Genomic DNA, 20,328 nt, shown 5'->3' on the forward strand with positions numbered 1-20,328 from the left:
AGAAAATGTAAATTAGTTTAGTTAAATTCCCATTCAAGTTTTCCTTGTTAGTAGCTCATATTTAGAAGGATTCCATGAAGCTAATGTTTTTTTCATGACTTGTGTAGTTCCAGAAAATAGACAAATTTATATTGTTCAATGTTTATCTGAGAGGATAGTACTTCGAATTACTTAAATAGCCTATTTATTTGTCTAGGTTGAGCAAATTAATGGTAGTTAAAATGATATTTTAGGGGGTTGTGATTACAATATTATTTATATATTTAGTGTTTACCAATCAGGTACTCTAGTACCATAAAGTAATGTACTGACTTTACAGATAGCATTCAACCTGAAGCTAATAATGCATATTCTTTTGGGAGAAATCAGGAAAAATGTGATCATTTAGGTGGGTAAAAGTAATTAAAAGCATAAAAGCATATTTTTCACTTGAAACACTTCAAAGTGTTTTCTGGTGTTCAAAACTCTGTTTCATTCAGTTTATTTTTTAAAATCTCATTAAGCAAGCAATGGAGAAATTCTGCCTATGTCACATCAATCACAATGGACCTCTGTGCTGTTACTTTTCTTTTACTGACAGCAACCAAAGGCATTTTATCTGCCAGCTTGACAGCAATGGCTTGGAGTAGTATGTTCAAACTACCTTGTAGGTCTTACGGCCTAACGTGAGGTGATAAATAATTACGTGGATAAACCTTTTCTGAACTCATAAGGCATCTGTTTAATTTTAATTCTGGAATTTTCTCTCAAGACTAACTTGAAAAATGCATTCCATGTCTGTTGATAGAAAAAGACAAGGGAAGTTGCTTTCAGAGCAGCAAACCAATATTTTACCTTTATTTGTCAGTCCTTCCAGAGACTTCAAGTCAGGACCGGAAAGGAACTTAATTGCTAGGAAGGTCTTGTACTTCTGAACAGAGTTCAGTTTAATGTAGGGCATTTCAAGAAACTTTTTCTCTAATTAGTTTGAGTTCAGTCTAATGGTTTGGACTCTTTCTTCATTAATAGTCAAGAGAAAAGTACATACATACATACACACACAAAGCTCTACCATGGTCCTAACCTGCTGGTGGAGTACTAACTGAAGTATCATCTTCATCTGTGAAAAGAAATACAAATAAAAAGGTACATAAAGAACCTGAAAGCACAGAGAATCATCTGCTTTCTAACAACTACGTGAAAATGTAAAACCTGCAAAAGAAAAGGAAAGAAATGATAATACTCAGGAGCATTCACAATGGAAGCTTCAAACTGATGAAGAAAGCTTTGCATAATTCAGTAGCTGAAATGGTAAACCTTAATGTTTCAAGCAAGTAAAAGAAAAATGAGATATGGAGAGGGATCTATTATTAAATCATGAGTTTATATGAAAGCTGCTGAGTGGTTCTGTTTGTTAGAGATGTAATCCACAGTAAATACAAAAAAAGCCACAATGAAATCAAGGTCAATCACATATCTGACCTGAGGAAGATGCCATTTCTCTGATGACCATGTCTGCAATTAAAATGTGCACCATATATGCATTCAGCATTATTAAATCAAGATATGCAACATTTAAAACCAGAACCTTATATTTATACTTTGTAATTTCCATGTTAGAATATTAAATTAAAATGCAAGGAATAAACAACTAATTTTTCCTATATTGCAGCATAATAAATGACAAAAGTATTACCTTTAAGTTGGATTTTACACTAAAAGTTGACCATCATCAGGTATTAAATCACTATAAACAATTGTTATTCAGGTATCTTAAAATGCTTAATCTCGTACAGCACATTGAGGTACATATTTATATGAATTAAAAATGTGAGAAAAAAAAAGTGAAACTGGCATTAGACCTGAAATACTGTAATCATGATCATGAGAAAACCAGAATAAGTTAAAGGCTATCTTTCAAGAGTTTTCTATATCCCTTTGAATTTTTGATGTTCACTAGAAACCTCAGAGATGCCAGTTTCTGATAAAAATATGCAAAAAGTCTTAGTGTCTTAAAAGCCTAAGTAAAAAAAAAAAAAAGCCAAACAAAAAAACAATATAACATTTGAAGAGCTAGAAAAGACTAAACATATTTAGGATTTAATACATATGTACAGTAAATATGACATGTCTTTTGAACAGTATCAGAAAATCATCTGGAGAACATATCAAAATTGAAAAGACAGTTGAATAAGAACAACTTTGGAAAAATATTATCCCACCTTCTTAAAGAGTTATTCTGGGGTTTTTTTAGATTTTCAGTTTTGGTTTCCAGAATCAAATTTTTACTCTGAAATTACTCTTTTATTTTGACTTTAAAGTTATAATTTGTCTATATTTTCTCAAGGACAAATGTAGTAACTATGATGAAACCACATCTAAAATGTAGTTGCATTTTTGTAAGTACTGATCATATTGTTTTGTGTTTGCTTATCCACTGATGGCTAATTGAAAGTCTGTCAATAGAATGTAACTACTTGGTCATAATGTTTTACTCATTCCTTTTTAATGATTCATCAAAATTCTTTAAAAAAATCCCTTGGGAGAAGGATGTCAGTTGTAAAAGGTAGACCTACACATGAAGGATTAATGTGTTACCTTACAAAGATGATTTCTTATTCACAGCAAAAAAAGTAAATTAAAAAATCATTTAGTGGAAGAATTCTCAACACCTGCATCATCCAATGGCGTAAGCAGACGATGATGTTGATTTTCAGTGAAAGTACAGTAGTGATGAAGTCATGTCAGATGTTTTAACATACTGTGTTGACAAGTAAATGAATGCAAGGAGAAGTAAATCTATTACAAATCTTTCTCCATATTTCATCAAAGTAAAAACCGTGCTTTCAGCTCTTTTTGTCAATGATGTTATCATTGTGCTTGGCTTGAAGAGGTATTCTTCTGGCCAGAATATTCTTTCTGGACAGAAAAAAAGTAATTAAGATCAATCAACATAAAACATTCAAAGAGTGAACCTGTGTCTTTGTGATGCATAAATAAATATAGAATAACTCAACCAACTGGCTGAATCATTTTGATTTGTGTTGAAGTTACTGAGCACAGTTTAATCCTTCTGATACTAAGTTTAAAATTTAGTTGCCTTCAATTACCCATCTGATTTTCAAAGAGTATTCAGCACTTGGCATTTTGGGAATGGTAAATGAAATACATTTGTATGGCGATGAAAATTTTAGTAGCGATATGAAAGGATAAGAGAAAGATGGGAATGTAGAAGGATGGAACATGGAAGCATTTTAGTGGATGATTTGATGCAACCTAGAGAAAAAGGTACCACTAAAACATATAGAAAAAACATGATTGGATGTGACCTAAAAAGGAATGAGCAAATTTGATGCTAAAATTCAATTATTATTCTAGCAAGTGGGAACACTTTTATAATAATATTCATTCCGGAAGATAATGCTAAAATCAAAAGCAAAGGAAAAAGAATTTAAATTGAATGAGTATGGGATAACATAGTAAATATGATGGAATTGCTGCTAAGTCACTTTTTCCTCTGAAAATAAAAGGGAAGATCATATATATCCTGAATTCTTAGGACATTATTTCAGATAAGTTTGAAATTATCTTCTATAAATATAAATATATATATAACTGTTATAAAATATTATTTTATGCAAAGATTTATTTTTACTATTCTGAGAGATTTACAGAGAAATAACCACAAGATAACAAATTTATCACACTGTCTGCCATTTATTAACTTTACAGTGAACATAAAGGAACATAAATATGTAATTTCACACGGACAATAACTACTAAAAATAAGTAGAACAGTAAAACAGACACACAGATAAGTGTATTTTATCTTCCTAACTTCTGCTGTTAACTTTGTTTTAGAAATGAGGTGAAAATTATGGGCTATGTGGTTTATGTGGACTACCAAGCTTTCTTTCCTAAATACCAAGTTCCAGGACATCCTGACTTTGTGGCAGAGAGGGATTGTCCCAGGATCCTGCAGTGTGCTGTTTTTTATAAATTACCAGTAAAGACATTATAACTGCTGACACACAAGTATTGTAAAATCACCATTGAATTTGGATATTCAATCTTTCGCATCTCATTCCCATTCAAGGAAGTTCCTGAATCTGAAGCAGTACCTGTTTCTGAAGCTACAGAAACAGTTTTCTAAACAGCTTATACAAAAGCTAACATTTTTGGTAGCAAAATCCTCCTAAACAGGGGAAGCACCAAGAAAGTGTTTTTCCCCCCTAAAGAAATACCTGTATTCTTCACTAAATTCAAAACAGAAATATAGTAATGTATAAAAAGATATCAGAAATATTTGATAAGATACCTACCATGTTTTCTGTTTTATTCAGTAAAATGTAGAATTGTAAGCAGTGGGGAAAACACCATTCATGTTCAGTTTGGGAACAAACATTATTGTTGTATCAAAATTAAAGCAAGCAAAACTAAATGCTGGAATAGCTTGAAGCAAGACTTTTATCTTCTTTCTTATAATTAGGCATGCAAATTATTCCTGACTTGTGTTTCCATTACCAAGATGACAGATTTGATTACTCACACAAAATTCTGTGCGTCAAAATAATTGCTTGATGCAAAGTTAGCTGGCAAAATAACATGCACTGAATCCTGGTTCAGTGTTTTTATTTTCAAAAGGGTATGTGAATCACACACTCTCAGTGGTTATATTTTGACTTTGCTGAGAAAAATAGCCATGCATGTCTTTGCCAAATGAATTTGCAAGTATCAAGTATGCATCCAGCCTGCCTAAAAGGCAAGATTTTGTCTGGAAGAGGCCAAAAGCCAGAATACATTTTCAAGCAAACCATTTCTTGATTTGCCATGAAAAAGTATCCAAATCAAAAGCAAGCATCGCATCAGTTGTAAGTGTATTTGGGTCTGCGTTAGCCTTTTATCAGAATGAAGAAATAAAAAAAAATATTTGTCATTTGAATATGAACTGATGAGCAGTTTGAATTCTACTTTTGCATGAGTACAAACAGGAGCAGAATTTGGCTCAGTTCTCTCAAAATGTATTTTTGTAACTGGAAGAATTGCCAACAGAGCTGGAGTCTAATCTCAGCAGCACAAAAATATATATTAAAATTGGACCTGGTTTTTACATGCATTGCAAGTTGAACAGCTGTGTGTTCACAGCAGGCAGTCCTCAAAGACATTTTTCAGAACTTGTAATGAGCTCAACTGCTGGGCTTCCCAATGAGAACAGAAAGCTGAATGTGTGATTTCTTTTTTTTTTTTCCAGAAAAAACTCTATTGGACTTTGCTGAAAGGTAAAACATACAATATAAAGTTTCTGGTTTAGAATAGAATTAGTTTAGAATGACAGTAGGAGATTGTCTGTTTTATTTAAAAGCTACCAATGTGCATTGGATTTGAGTTTTAGCAAGCTTCGTCAGTGTCAGCTTCCAGGCTCACTTAAACATCACTTTCTGCTGCAAACTTCTGAATTAAAGCTCAAGCAATCCAGCATCAGAACAGCATTTAGGAATGTTCTCTTTGCTGCCCATTTTTTAAATATGGTTTCAGACTTACCTTTATCCTTTCCAGTTCCACCATCCTGTGGTGTTTTTTGTTCTGTGTAGGAAGTACAAGTATATTTTTGAGAGGATCTTAAAGTAAAGAGAAAAACTTACACAGCATTAAAAAATACAGGAATATTCTAGGTTCTGCTAGTATTGAAAAACCAAAATTAAAAAATTACTGATATAGCTATATATGGAATATACAGTTAAAAACCCATGAAACATTTTGCAACTCTGCATATCAGTGCATTTTCTGTTTTGACTGAGTAATATAAGATTGATGTTCCTGTACTCAGTGGAAGAAAAATACTGGGTGTTTTAGAAGCAGAAATTGTTACTCTGTTCTCGGGCTTATTTGCAACAGCCTTTGAAATAAGCTACATACTGTTAACTTGAACGAAACTGGATCAGACATGAAATACTTCAAATATAAATAGTGTCCAGATCTCTATCACTCTAATCGATTTATCATTAAGACAAAGTTCACAGCACAGAGAGTATATTGTGCGTGTTCTTAATTCCTTACCATCTTCATCATTATCATCATAATCTTTACTAAGATATTTGGTTTTAGTTTAGTTGATTAGAATAGTTGCCAGCTTATCCTCTACTCCAAGCATGGGAATGTGAGTTATCTTAGACCTCATATGAGAAATGAGTATGAGAAACAAGTATGAGTCCAAGTATGAGAAAACTTGGCCTGTATTTTCAGCAAAATAAAAATCTCTACACTTTCTGTATTTCAGGATTTGTTAAGGTTCCTATTTTCTGTGGTTTCCTATCTCATTTAATTTGCATACAAGGCTACTTAGAGACTTGTGGAATCATATGAACCATGCTGTCTTAAAGGTTAAAACACTCAATGTTCTATTGCCTGTAAACAATGACTTTCTGTGGCAAAATTACCTGTCAAGTGCCTGATAGAACATGGGTTTGGGGGAAGGTCAGTTTCAAGATTAAGCTAAATTAACTTTTGTGACATGGAGGAAGTATCTGCAAGAGCCAGTTGCTATGATGTTTATCCTGATTTCTTGTCTACATGTGTGTAGCCATGGTTACTATAAAAATCAAATTCAAAATTTGGAAGATAAGTTCATATTCTGGAAGCATGACAGACTCCTGGATGCTTCTGCCTGGATTCCCTATATTTCCAGTTCTCAGGTTGTCCATCCTGGCCTTTTTAATGGGAGTTTTCCTACAGTAACACTTTTCTTTCCTGCTAGGAACTGGGATTAGGGGAATTAATTTTTCTTGGAAGTCGTCATTGCGCCTAAATCCCATTTGAAAACCTCATCATGGCTAACAACACCAACTTGGTGGCTTGACATTAATATCTAGAAGGAACTCTTAGAATGGCTTCCAAAAAAATTCCTGGTGCAGTTAAAGATGCTGATTATGTCCAATAAGCTATTTATATATTATAGGATTTAGATTCTTGAACAACCAACTTCCCTCTTTGTGTGATAGCACCTGGTAATCCAAGATGACAGCATCTTGAGTCAGGCAAAGGAAGAAGAGACTGGCACTTCCAGCTTAGAAAAATCTCAGTTTGATCTGTGCCTAACATAAAAGCCTACTGACAACCTACTTGCTTTACTGAAGAAGTACAGGTATCTGGAAAAGGAAAGGGGTTATAGGAGTGATTTCCTATCTAACCCTGTACACTTAAATAGAAATGAAAGACAATTTATTTATCTGAAAATAGATGTTTTTAATATAGCTCTTTGAAGATGTTATTCCTTTCTTCCTATAAAAAGCATTTTCTTATTTCAGTTCTACTTAAGATTGATGAAGAACATGAATTGAAGTGCAAAATATACCACATAAGACTCTCAGTGTGTTGAAGCTAATTACTTTAGTTTGAACTGTGTAGATCTCATGGTTGAGTCAAATACAACCATCATGAATGAAATACCAATTATTTTTTCTTACAAATGCATACAAGAGTTCATCCTAATATGAAAATAACATATGGGTTATTTAAACATGAAAATCCTTGTGGCAAATGGTACTACTTCCAGACTTTGTAATTTTTTAATGAATGAATGTATCACTTAAACAAAAATGTCTTGAATCAGACTCATAAAATGCCAGTATGCAAGGCTGTAAGTAAATTCAGGTTTAACACCCAGAGAGTATTTATTCTGTTTGATATTACTGTTTAGGTAGCTACACGAAGTATACAACTCACCAAATGATTATATTAGACATGCATAATGTGTATACATATTAACCAACATCTGAGAATATAACTTAAGTTACTCAATGCAAATCAAACCCACAAGGCAAAGACTTGCCTCCCTTTCCAGTTTCCATTAAAGAAAATGTAGCAGCTCTGCACAAAGCTTCAGCTTTACCTGAAGCCCTAGTTCTTGTGAATGACTTTCACCTCATCTAACTTTGGCTTCCTGAAAGTTACTTACCCAGCCCCTTCTAGACAATCAGACTGCTCAGGGAAATTGCTTATACACAGATGTTAGTGACATTTTAGATAGGTTATCCAAGAAATGCCCATTGGATGAACATGGGTGAGACCCAAGATCTGCTCCACTGATTTTAGGTGAAGCACTGTGGAACAAGATATCTAATCTTCAGATGGCTAAAATAAGATGAAATGAAACCCATGCTTGATTCTGTTAACTTTATTCACAGCGTACCTTCAAGGAAAAATGAAAAGGAACATTTTGATAACTAGATGCTGTTCAGCATCTAATAAAACAATATTATTTAAACAGAATTTAAGCAGTCATAATTTTCTTGTATTGTGAAGGACATTTGCATCATTAAGCAATCAACAAATATGACAAATGAAAACTGAGTTTGAAAAATCAACATCCAGGCAAAATGAAGTGAGCATATCTTATTTGGGATGGCTCTTTCACTTTTCTTATTATTCTCTCACTATCAAAGGGCAATGAACAGAAATCATATTACAGCTATGCAGAATCTAGTCTTCTGCAACCATTGTTAAAGTTACAGTGCAAATTAGTATTTTAACACTGACCTGGAGGTGGTGGTGCACTTTCTGTTTCAGTCTCTGAAATACAAGGAAAGAAGACAGATATTGAGCTTAAAGTAAAAGCAAATATTTTTCACACATTTGGTATATACTTGTTAAATTTAGATGTAATTTGGGTTCATTTAATATTTTAAACCAGTTCTCAAATATTTTTTTGCTTTCACACATCCCATACATGACTTCTTCAAATTGACATTGCCAAGGGCTTATGCTCTGTGAAGAGAAGGTACTGAACTTGTTCAGTCTGGAGAGATATAATGCTTTTAAAATCATAGAATAATTTAGTTTGGAAAAGACCTTCAAGGTCATTGAGCCCAGCTGCTAACCTAGCCCTGCCAAATCCATCACTGAACCATGTCAGTAAGTGCCACATCTGTACATCTTTAAATACCGGCAGGGATGGTGACTCCATCAATTTCCTGGGCAGCCTGTTCCAATGCTTGACAACAAATTTGGTAAAGAAATTTTTCCTGATATCCAATGTAAACCTTCCCTGGCTCAGCTTGAGGCCATTATCTCTTGTCTTGTCACTTGTTACTTGGGAGAAAAGACTAACAGCTGCCTTGCTACAACCTCCTGTCAGATAGTTCTGTAGAACAATATAGTATCCCCTGACACACAGGTCATCTACCTGCATATATTCAGTACATTTTAAGACATTTTGGCAATTCCAGCTCAGGGCAGTTCTGGAATATCATGGAATAAGAGCTGAATTTCAGGTTTGGGTTTGACATGCTTAAGGCAGTTTGTCTTGATCCTATGCTTAAATGTATCACATTGATATGCTTCTGTCACACGATAGTCTATATTTAAGTAATTTTTCCATCAACTGGAATAATATCTGATATGACTTTAATCATGAAGTGTAATGGATCCATTAACTGAGGATGATCATGCACAGAGAATCCAGAGACCTTTATCTCACTTTTGCCATACCACTACATCTAGAGTTCAGTGTTCAGTGCAAGTAGAAAGCAAAAGAATCAGCTTAAGTGCTCTGTGTAGGTTCTATAGTATGTTTGGTTTTTCTTTCAGTGATGATTTTTAATCTAACTCACTTCCCTTTCAGATGTGTGATGCAGAAACCAGGCCTTTTATCTTATTTATATGTTATCTTCCTGGAATGACAGGTTCTTCAATCTAAAAACATTAAGGACAAATTAACTAGATGAAATTTATTTTTAATATAGTAAAGGAAGCTTATTTTCAACCTGGAAAATCTTTTGAACTCTAGACTTGTTGAACATGCTAATACTTATTTGAGATAGTGCATTGAGATGATCTTAAGGTCCTTTCCAACCCTAACTATTCTATGATTCTATGACTTATAGTTTAACTATTTGTGACAAGCAATGATTTAAAAGGTTGAAGTCCTTGACTGTAACTGTAGATGTCTTTCAGTAACCTTTGTCATGTTTTGGGTATTAACCTTTAGGACTCCACCTCAGATCACAATTAGGAAATTACATTTCAATTGCTGTCACACAGAAATGCAAGTAAGGTTATTCCTTTGCACTCAGCTCCAAATATAACTAAAACATACTTCTCATTATTAATAAATCCATTCAATGTTTAAAAAGGAGAAATAGTTTTAGCACAATTAAAATTTTTGTCTGAATCTGTGAATTTGATATGGTTTAGGAACTTTCAGCCACATGTGTATGCTATAACAAGTCCTTGCAGAGGGTCCAAAGAGGATCCCTTAGTACAGGGAAAGAGCTCAGTGCTGTAGGTTCTGGTCATAGCACCCATCACATGGAATAAAGTGAAGAATGTATATTAAAGTCTGACACAGAGTCTGATAATAATAAAATGGCTTTACTTAGTTTCATGGAAATTTATTTTTTCTGGTTTAATTACTAACATTCTAACTTTCGCTTTGGGGCCTAGAAAGATATGATTTTTTTTCATATGAAAATTTCACCACAAAAATTGCATTTGGGCACATATCCCCTTTACTACCATGACATTTCCCACTGCTTCCACTGAGAATAAAACAACATCATTGTGGCATGGAAGTCTATTTCTTACATGGAGAAGTAACAGCAGAAAATTATTGGCTGTATAATTGACTTTTTGAAATTAAATGGCTAGAAACAGGGAGTATTCTTGCAAACACTGAATTAGAGAATTTCTCCTGGCTCACCAGCAAGAGCTACAAATTCATAAGCAAATGCTCAGCAAACTAATCCATTTCCAGTTACATATGAAAGCTTATGAGCCTTTTGAGGGACTTTACTGGAGCTTTCTTTCATTTTAAAAGGTATATCATGTCTTAATCACACAGTAGCATTGGGCAGAAATCAGACAACTTTCCAGTCCTGTTTTACCTAGCAGTAGGCACAGGTGTTAGCCAAAATCTACAGCACAGATCAGACCTGAAACACTATTATTATAGTCTGAACTTCATCTCATACATGTAGACATCTGATGAGCTAGTCAAAACCTGATCAATGCAATGGGCAGCCTACTCTATTTGGCCCTCTTCCTAACAGGGAGGATGAACTAGATAATCTCCAGAGGCCCTTTCCCACCTCAGCTATTCTGCAATTCCGTGATGGGATGATGACTGAAGCCAGACCAAGAAGTCACTAGTTTCTTTCCTAAACTGTAGTTTATGGCTGTTTGGTCTATTGCTAGAAAAACTGAGGCAAGAACTGAGCTCGGGGGAGAGACCTGAATATGGTGTGGAAGGAAGAAAGGAAGCAGGAGGGTTCCAGGCACTGGGAGTGGCAGAGAGATGGGAGATAGTTCAACATAATCTTTTGACTATGTGCAACCCCCTTCACAGCCATGCTTGGCTTACAGTTCAATTCCTGAGGACAGCCAGGAAAAAAAACATTAATAGCATCAAGTAGTTTCCACCTCCAAAAAGAATGATAGTCCTCTCTGGCTGACCTCTGTAACAGTCTTGTCAGCCAGGAAAAGGCTCTGTGCACTCAACCAGCAGCTTATGGTTGTGCTCCTTCCCTAGGAAGCATGCTCACTGGAGTTCCCAGATGCCATTCCCAATGGTCCTGTTGCCTAATATGGTTCTCTGTCAAAGCATTGTCGGCGGGGGTTGTGGTGGAGAAAGTGTTGCCTGCTGCATACACTCCTCAGCCCCTTGGGAGAAGGAGTGTCGTTTGCTCGGTTGTAATGATGCTTCAGGGGAAAGAAGCTGCTGAAGGTCCAGTTGCTGCTGGATTGATATCATAGTGTCAACTGGGCCTTCTACAAGGTAATGATCTCTTTTAAAGTTCTTTATTTAAGAAGGCAAGAACGTTGCATTTCAGTGGGTTGTGTCATGCTAAACACAGACCTTGGTTGTTCATTGGCTGTGAAACTTATAAAGCAGCTGGCTATATATAATTCTACAGCAAGAAAAGGAATTAAATTCATAGTCCTTTCCACATGGCTACTCAGAAAGGATAGTATATTAGGAAGTGTAGTTAAGAAGTATATAGTTAGCAAGTAAAGTGAAAGCACAACTGTCACTTAGATAGCATCTCCAGAAATGCTTTCATGCCTCAGTCATATCATGAGATGCATTCAGGATCCAGTCTGACATAGGATATGAGGACTTAGAGCCAAGACACTTTTATTTGTGATTTATAATTATACATGCACACATACACTTTTGAAAATCAACAGGAGATGCAACTTGACCCATTACCAACAATTTTGCATCACAGTTCCATGTTTACTATGTCCAGTTTTTTCAGATAAAATAAGACTTAAAATCTCTTGCTATGCATATAGATAACTAAGCTTTAGAAAGTTTCATGAGATTGCCCATGTGCTAAACTTATGGAAATGCTTAAGAACCATGTTAAAATTTTTATTCCATTTTAGGTCTGGCTGCACTGACATGAGACCTGCAATAACCACAAGAAGCTTTGGCAGGGAACTAGCTGTGTGCTTATGTGTTGTGGCTAGTTTTCAAGGGCTCTAAATTCCCACTTCCAGTGGCTTCTGTGACAGCAACAAGCATTAGAACTCCCTGACATCATATATATTTCTTTTCACATTGGAGTGTAAACATAAAAAGGCATGCTGGCAGTTCTAAAACTGTCTCCAGGTCCTACTCATACTGTGCTGGGAGCAAAGTATTCTGGAAACTTGCAGTTCAGACCATTTGAGAGCTACAGGTTATCAGCAACCATACTGGGAAAGAGATCTGGCTGGATAACCCTTCTCACCTTGTGATTCTGTACTCATGACCAGGTTTGTTTCAAATAGGTTTAGGAACTCTTAGTGATTTTGGAAACTGAGTAGTGGTGGTTTTTTGGCTTGGTTTGGTTTGGTTGTTTTGGGTTTTTTTTTCTTAGGTGAAGGAAATGACCTTGAGCATTAAATCAGGGCTTGCACAAAGTCTAAAGACAGCATTTCACCATCAGTAGGCTGGAATGTTCACAAAAGGGAAGAGGAGAATCTCCTGCACTAATTTATCCTGCAGTTAGTCATAGATTGGTTACAACCCAGAAAAGACTCTGGTCTGAAGAGCCAAGTGATCTAGGATCTCACCCAGTCTGACCAGAGGTCTTACTCCCGTTTACCTGGAAGGGAAACCAGGACTATAGCTGCATCATCATGGATACAGGTATGATATCTGTTCTGTGTCACAGCAGCATATTAAAGTGATTTTCATATGTCAAAGAGCACAAGGATGGTCACTTTATGCTTTTTGTCACAAAGATCTGTCAACATCAAACTTGTGTCAAATTTAAGGAGGTGGATTAAGCTTGCGGAGATAGTCTCAAGGGATCAGACATATAACTCTTACATAGGAATTCCTAAAGTGCTGACTCTGCTACTCAGACAAAAATAGACAAAACATTAGTTTGGGGAAAGATCATGGCTCACCCCAGCCCTTGTGCAGTTGTTGTGTGTAAGGATTGCGTGGACCCTGTAAAATGTAAGAACTGTCATTGCGACACCATTGTTGTTTTAACCTGGGGTGTGTGCTCCATTTAAATAGGTGGACATGGACGGATCAAGGGTGTGGAACAGTTACTTGACAGACTTCATGTCCAGATTACCAGCAGATAAAAGCAGTAAAGCTTTTTTCCGTGTTACTTAACATTCCCTGCAAAAAAATATAAAGTGCTCTGAAGAAGAGAAATGAATCAAAACAGTTTGACCATTTTTTATGAGTCACTTCACCCAGTGAAGTGCCAGTACAGCGTCACAGTGGCATCAGTGATGTGATTAAAAGCCATAGTCTCATCAAGACAGGAACTTGCTCAGCAAACTATAGAGATTACCAAGGCATGATGAGCATTTCATTGGGAAGCAATACTGTTAGTAGACCCAGATTAAATAAACTGGGAAACAGAGGGCTTGATTCAAAGTCATTTGTAATCAATAGATCTCTTAATGTATTCAGTTTGACTTAAATTGAAGTTGTTACTGTTCTTATCAATAAAGACTGGAATACTCAGCATTCTTTGAAAGCTGACTACAATAATTCAGATGGTTTGCCTGCTGCTTGAGAGTCTGTTCTCCACTGAGAAATCTGATTTGTGTGCAACTTCTGCACAGTGCCCAGTTTGAATGGAAGCAATAAACTGCAATACCAGCTGAAATCATTACCTTTTAAATGTTTATAAATGGTAATTTTCTATGTTACTTTAAAAATAAAGCTACAGAAAGTATTCTAAAGAGACTTTAGTCCTAGGTCCTGAGAGAAAAAGTCACTCTAAAGGACTGAAGTGAATAAGCAGTGGTGCTCTGGTGGCTGCCTAGATTACCACTGTTGTGGCCAAGAGTGTGGTGGAGCCAGGCTGATAAACTTATTAATGTATTGCTATTTTCTGTTTCCATTTGCACTGGTGGTGCAGACAGATGAGACTGCCTGTTTTGGCTCACTGTGACTGTATCTGGGTAGCTCGTTAGACATGAAAACAGCAACCTTAGGTTAAATACTGTCCCTTATTGCAACAAAGAGAACAAATCAGCATGTTCACTAAAGCTGAAGTCATCTTTATATTTCAACAACCAAAAGCATCATAATCCACTGATCCATCTTATAGGGACTGAAGAAGAAATAACAAAGAGTTTGCTTAAGAATTAATTTTGCCTATGATTGAAATGAAAAAAAAAGTTTGTCTCATACAATCTCACCTACAATGCTCCTGTTTCAGGATAACCTAAATACTTCCAATTATAAAGGATTTTATTGGCCACAGGAGTTGATCAAACCATTGTATGACAAATGCAGTCTTCCCTCACCTGAGGACTAAAAACCTGAATGAAAAGCTGGAAAAAATCCTAGTAACAGTGAATTCTGTGGAATGGATTGGACACCAAAGAGTAGGTTACAGATTCACTTGAGGAGCTGCAGTGCAATTTGTGGTTCCAGACTTTGTCTTCATTGCCATCCATCATTATGGAAGTGCATAAAGAAATCACTGTTTTTTAGTGTGCTTTTCTTGCAGTTCTCATTTGTTTTGATACTATTAGATCAAATCTTTTCATATGTAATCTTCCACATCTTTCTCATTTCTTAATAGAACTTTGCATTCATGTAGGGATTACTCTCTAAAAAACACTGTAACACTGTAACCATGACCTTGAACAAAAGTAATTTTTTTTTAATGAAATGTATATTTTAAGAGAATCTATATTCTCCTAAGTTTGTTCAAGCAGAATGTCCAGTAAACGGCAATGTCAGCCCATGTGAGCATTAAAACTCCCCATATATAATTTCTTATTGGTATGAAGCAGCCATCAGCAGTCAGCACTCTCATCAGATGGTAGATTTTCTTGGCAGTGTTGAAGTTTTGTATATACCATGACTGGGAGTTAGAAGGCTGCCAACAATAGACAGTATTTAAAATAGATAAATAAAGCTAAAGTTGATGACTTTAGTCCAGTTCCTATGCATTCTGAAACTCATTTTTAACCTACTCAACCCACAATCCACCAAGAAGTAACTAAATTCTATTTGTATTCCCATTGTATCTTTCTCCCCATACTTTTTATCAAAAAATTAATGATAGAAGATAGTTCCTGTATCTAAGAGAAAAAAGAATATTTATGCTTGTACCTCACAGATCACAGACTAGCAATAGACTACAATTTGAGGGCCACTCTTCATCATAATTTTTTACTAAATGTTTTTCATTGAGCTTTTTAAAATTGCAGTTTTGTAACTTATTCCACTGTTAAAAAAAATATCCCCAAATGAAAGTTTGTGATGCTACCTTATCCTGCAAAATATTGTAGGCACAGTTTTGCTGGTTATACCATCAATGTGACAAAAGGATTTTGCTGAAATGTGTTGGACTGTTTACTGAAGTTATTTGTGCTAATGAGGTAATTCAGTTTGTCATCATAACTGTACCTTTATGAGAAGGTTTTGTCAGCACAGCTGTACCTTCAAAGCCATTGAAAATTTCTCCAAGCCTGAACCTATTAGATTATTTTTTTTTCCTTCCACATTTTGATGTGTTAAGTTTTGCTTCCATTCTTGGAAACAAAACCATTGTATCTTGAACTACCATTGCAGACTTATTATAACATGAGGTGTATGCAATCCCAAATGTCACTGAAAAATTTCTTAGTAGGCATTTTCCCCATAATATTTGCATAGCAGAGACTGTGGAAATTCCACCCAGAGTCAGCTTCTTCCTACAAATGGTAGTTCAATGATAGTCTCAAACTTCCCTGTATTATGATACCATCTCAGTTTCTATACCACCAATTTAATATGTTTGAAATGATTCCTACTCCTGAACTTCTGTATTTCTTGCCTACCTGTTCTCAATCATCTGAGCCGTTCTTTCATGTTGCTTAACATGATGTACTATATGGTTCTGGCTTTGGTTAGACAGGGGAAGGAGAAAACTGGCTATGTAAATATTGCCAGCCATATGGGTGCTTATGTCTAAAGTACAGAAGCAGTGTTCTTACTTTTACATTGCAAAACCAACAATAAAACAGTCCTGAAATACCTTATCTGGACTTTTCAACCTCATAGTTTCTACATTTTCAAACCTGAAAGTCCTAGTTCTGCTCAGATTCAGCAGTTAGCACAGCTTTCTGTTTTCCCTTGTATTAAAAAAGGTGTGGTGGAAGCTCTGCAGAATCACTCCTACTACTCTGTCATTCAGATGTGAGTATTCATTCTCCCTTTTTTATATCATACGTTAAAAAGGTTCCGTTAAGGTCTGTGAACAGATTCACGCTTCCCATCTAAACCTGATGGTCTGTGTCGTATTGGCTAACGACCCATAAGGGGCGCTGGTGGCTCACTATATTGCCACGTCTTCCCCCATTTTGCTGCCTGGGCTCACAGTCACAGCTATGACTGATTTCCAGAGAGCAGGGAAGAGTCAGAGTAGGTCTGACCCTTGTCTTCAGGTTAAAAATCAGTGATCTGGCTCACAGCTCAAAATTCACTAGTCTGTATTTTAGTATTTGCAGGGATAAATGACACAGAGGCACAAAAGCCAGGTATTGTTAGCTTCAGTGTTCAGGAAACAAGTCTTCTGCATAAACCCGAGATGCAGGAACACAGCACAGTTTTGATTTCTTTACATTCATTAAATGCTGCAACACATTTTTAGTGTGTTAAATTGCCTGTAAAATAATATGATTTTTGGCAGCACGTGTTAAGAAGAAATCAAGTTTTCAGAATGATTTCTAGCCAAGTGAAATTCTTGTTTTAAATAACCCAAATATAATTAATATTTGTTATATATTTATTTAAATCAATCAATTCACTCATCAGAAAATCCAGTGTAAAGAAGGATGGCAATAGATAGACTTTTTTTCCAGTTTCCCCTCCTTCCTTGCAATAGTTTGTTAACAATTTTTCTCTGGAAGCAAATGCTTTCATTTAGTTCAACAGACTCCCTAGGAAAAATATGATACCAGAGATATCAGTACACTGAGTAATGATAACTTCCTTTCTAGTAGCTGTAAACATAATAAAGTGGACCAGGTTACTAGATTAAAAACTTCATAAAACACAGAACTGCTGCTCAGGAATGACAACGATTTATCCCTCAAATTTAACAATATATTTTCAATGACAGTTGCATTTCTAATTATAGAATAAAAGTCAGGAATAAAGTTGAAAGGGCAGTTATTTCAAGCAATGAGTACTTAACCAGTAAAGAACTTCTTTTCAGATTGTTCAAACCAGCTCAGGAAGCATTCCTAATTTAGAAGAATACCTTCACTCTTGCTCAGCTCAAATCACAACACTGTTGTTTTGCTGAGCTACTCTGAAATATTTCACTCTGAATCTAGGAAACCAAATTATGTATTGTTTTATGGAAAATGCATTATGGACCCAATGCTCTGCATAACTGAAGTTGGTTCCACAAAGGACTATATCTTCCGCTGTTCTGGGTATTCAGGTTAGCCCTGAGAACCATTTGGGGATGCACAGATAGTGGGAAATCTTTCCACTTAGCTTGATCCTTAGATTCTTAGGGGGAAAATAAGGGCGTTAGCATAAAGATGTGAATTAATGTTATCTAACTTGTTTCAGCAAATTAGGATCAAACATTTGAGACTTACTGATAGGTTACATTGTAACCAGATTTCAGACTACAACATTTTGACAATGTGAAATTAAAACCTGCTTGTATTCCCATTCCACAGTTTTTGATATGTCAACTTTTATTTGAGGGTCAGGGCAAAACCAAATATGCACATGTTGAGATTTCCCTAGGACTGAATTTATCAGCTTATTATCAGCCCTTTGTCAAAGTAATATTCACTAGGACTGTGTCTAAACATTGTCATGACTAAGTCCAAATAAGAAAAGCTTTTGCTTCAAGTCTATTTGACAGTGGATGACAGATAATCTGATACTCTGTGATTTTTCAAGAAGGAAGAGTCTCTCAGACTTCCTTTAGATAAGAGCACTCTCCTATCATCTGTACTTCAGTACTCTAACTTCTCTAGAGAGACAATGTCTTGCAGAATGTGTTTGTAACGAGGAACCCTGACACAAGGCTGTCAGGCCGGTATGTGATTAGAAATCGTTTCAAGTAGCTAACCATTAATAATCCATTACATTTACTCAGTGTTAATTTCGTGTCATCAGGCTTCTGGAAAATAATTCACTCAAGATGAAAAAGAGAGTGGTAGCATTCACTTCCTTAGTATCCTGAGGGTATCTCAAATTTATGGGCTACACAATTGAGGGGCTGTAATTTTTTTTGAGTGCTGATATTCCAGTACATATCAACCAAAAACAATGTGCAACTAGGTCTGGAGAAGAATTAAAAAAACCCCAAACACAACTAGCAATGCAGGAAACCTTTGTATTTGAGTTGCAGCATTGTTGATATCAATCACTAAAAGAATCAGAAGTAATCCTAGATCTCAGAAACTTACTTATCTAAGTACTGACTGTGGGAGTTTTCTTTTTTTGCAGGCTTGTTTACACATAAATATTTATTGTTGCTCAGATGCCTGGAATCCAGCATTGTGTTGAAAAACTTCTGGGAATATTTTACATATGTAGGGAGAGCAGACTTCTCCTGTAGATAAAAATTTAGGAGATCTAAGGTCCCAGAGACCTATGGCACTAGGCACATCTTTGGTGGATCATATTAATGTACATGAAAGTCACGTATGCTCTTTTATAAGTGTTAGGCGTACGAAATTGCATACATCCCTCTGTGTAATGCTCTTACTTTTTCTACCTCTCAATCTCATTCTGCTGCAATGAAGATAACTGTGAGAATTGTAAGACTGTTAAAAAATAATGAATGCTAAAAAATAAATGCTAAGTAATAATAACAATAAATATATAAAATATACTAATATATATTTTATTATATATATTAATAGTATATATTAGTAAAATATATAATTTTATCTATTAATATACAAAATAATTAATAAATTAATATAATAATAATAAAAATATCACTTAACTTTGCCATTAGCGAATGTTTGCATGCAGCAGGGTGTTTGCAGACAAACTGTGGGGATTTTTATCAGTAAATCAGTAAGTGATATGTATAAAATAAAGCTCTTCCAAAGCACGACAGCAAAATGCATTTGAGATGCTATTGTGAAAAACAGTCACAGCTCACTGTGTGTTTCTCTGCAACAAAACAAGCTGTTGAGTAAGAGAGAAACCTTCATTGCAAAACATGAAAAAGCAAAACAAGGGCAAAGAAAAAGGGGCAGAGGACAGAGGTCAGATTTCCCCTTTATAAATAGGGCTAAGGAAAGCTTAGATGAAAGATTAGTAAGGCTGGAGGGAATGCCATGGAAAAAATGTCATCAGGCATCTGACCCTCTGTGCCTTCACAGAAGTCTGCATCTGTGGAGGAGTGGCAGCCACAGCCTCCATTGGTATTGCAATCCTCTTTGGGTCTAAAATAAGGTTTTTGGCCTAGATACTATGTCCTTATAAAAACAGAAGATACTGAATGTGTTACAGTATGTGTATGTATATCTCTATCTACATGAATATCACAACACGACATCAGCACGAGACCCAGAAGCTATTAGCCAATGAATTACTCCATCTACATGGCATTCTCATGTGACCATTCCTAGATATCTGTAGCCACAGATACTCTCCATATCACCAAGGATAAGTGTTTTCTGTATTTTTTGCTAGGAACAATGCTTTAGTGGTACTGGAAACTAATAAAGCTGTTGAAAAAAGGACAGAAATGCAATGCTGTGTACATTCAAGTGTGCAAATGGCTTGAAATGTTTCATTTCAGGCCAGAAAACAGTTAAAGGGCCTACCACACTAGCACAATCAGCTCAGACTGGTAAAAAGAATTTTATCTTCCTTCTAGAACTGTTGGAACTGGTTCTAGAGGCCATAAT

General features: G+C 35.5%; 1 protein-coding gene across 2 annotated transcripts in view; it reads right to left on the reverse strand.

The window, feature by feature from the left end:
• Positions 1–20,328, reverse strand: part of MYBPC1 (myosin binding protein C1) — a 73,743-nt gene that overhangs the window by 44,225 nt on the left and 9,190 nt on the right. The window contains exons 2-3 of one of the 2 annotated variants that reach the window (XM_005150450.2): positions 8,515–8,547; positions 5,521–5,562 (exon numbers count right to left, since the gene is read on the reverse strand). In XM_005150450.2, the coding sequence (XP_005150507.1) occupies positions 5,521–5,562; positions 8,515–8,547 (75 nt within the window). Of the gene's footprint in view, positions 1–1,063; positions 1,100–1,461; positions 1,493–5,520; positions 5,563–8,514; positions 8,548–20,328 lie in introns of those variants that run through there. The other variant, XM_013129351.2, reaches the window with a different exon arrangement.

Source organism: Melopsittacus undulatus, chromosome 5 (genome assembly GCF_012275295.1).
Source record: "Melopsittacus undulatus isolate bMelUnd1 chromosome 5, bMelUnd1.mat.Z, whole genome shotgun sequence".
Classification (NCBI taxonomy): domain Eukaryota; kingdom Metazoa; phylum Chordata; class Aves; order Psittaciformes; family Psittaculidae; genus Melopsittacus; species Melopsittacus undulatus.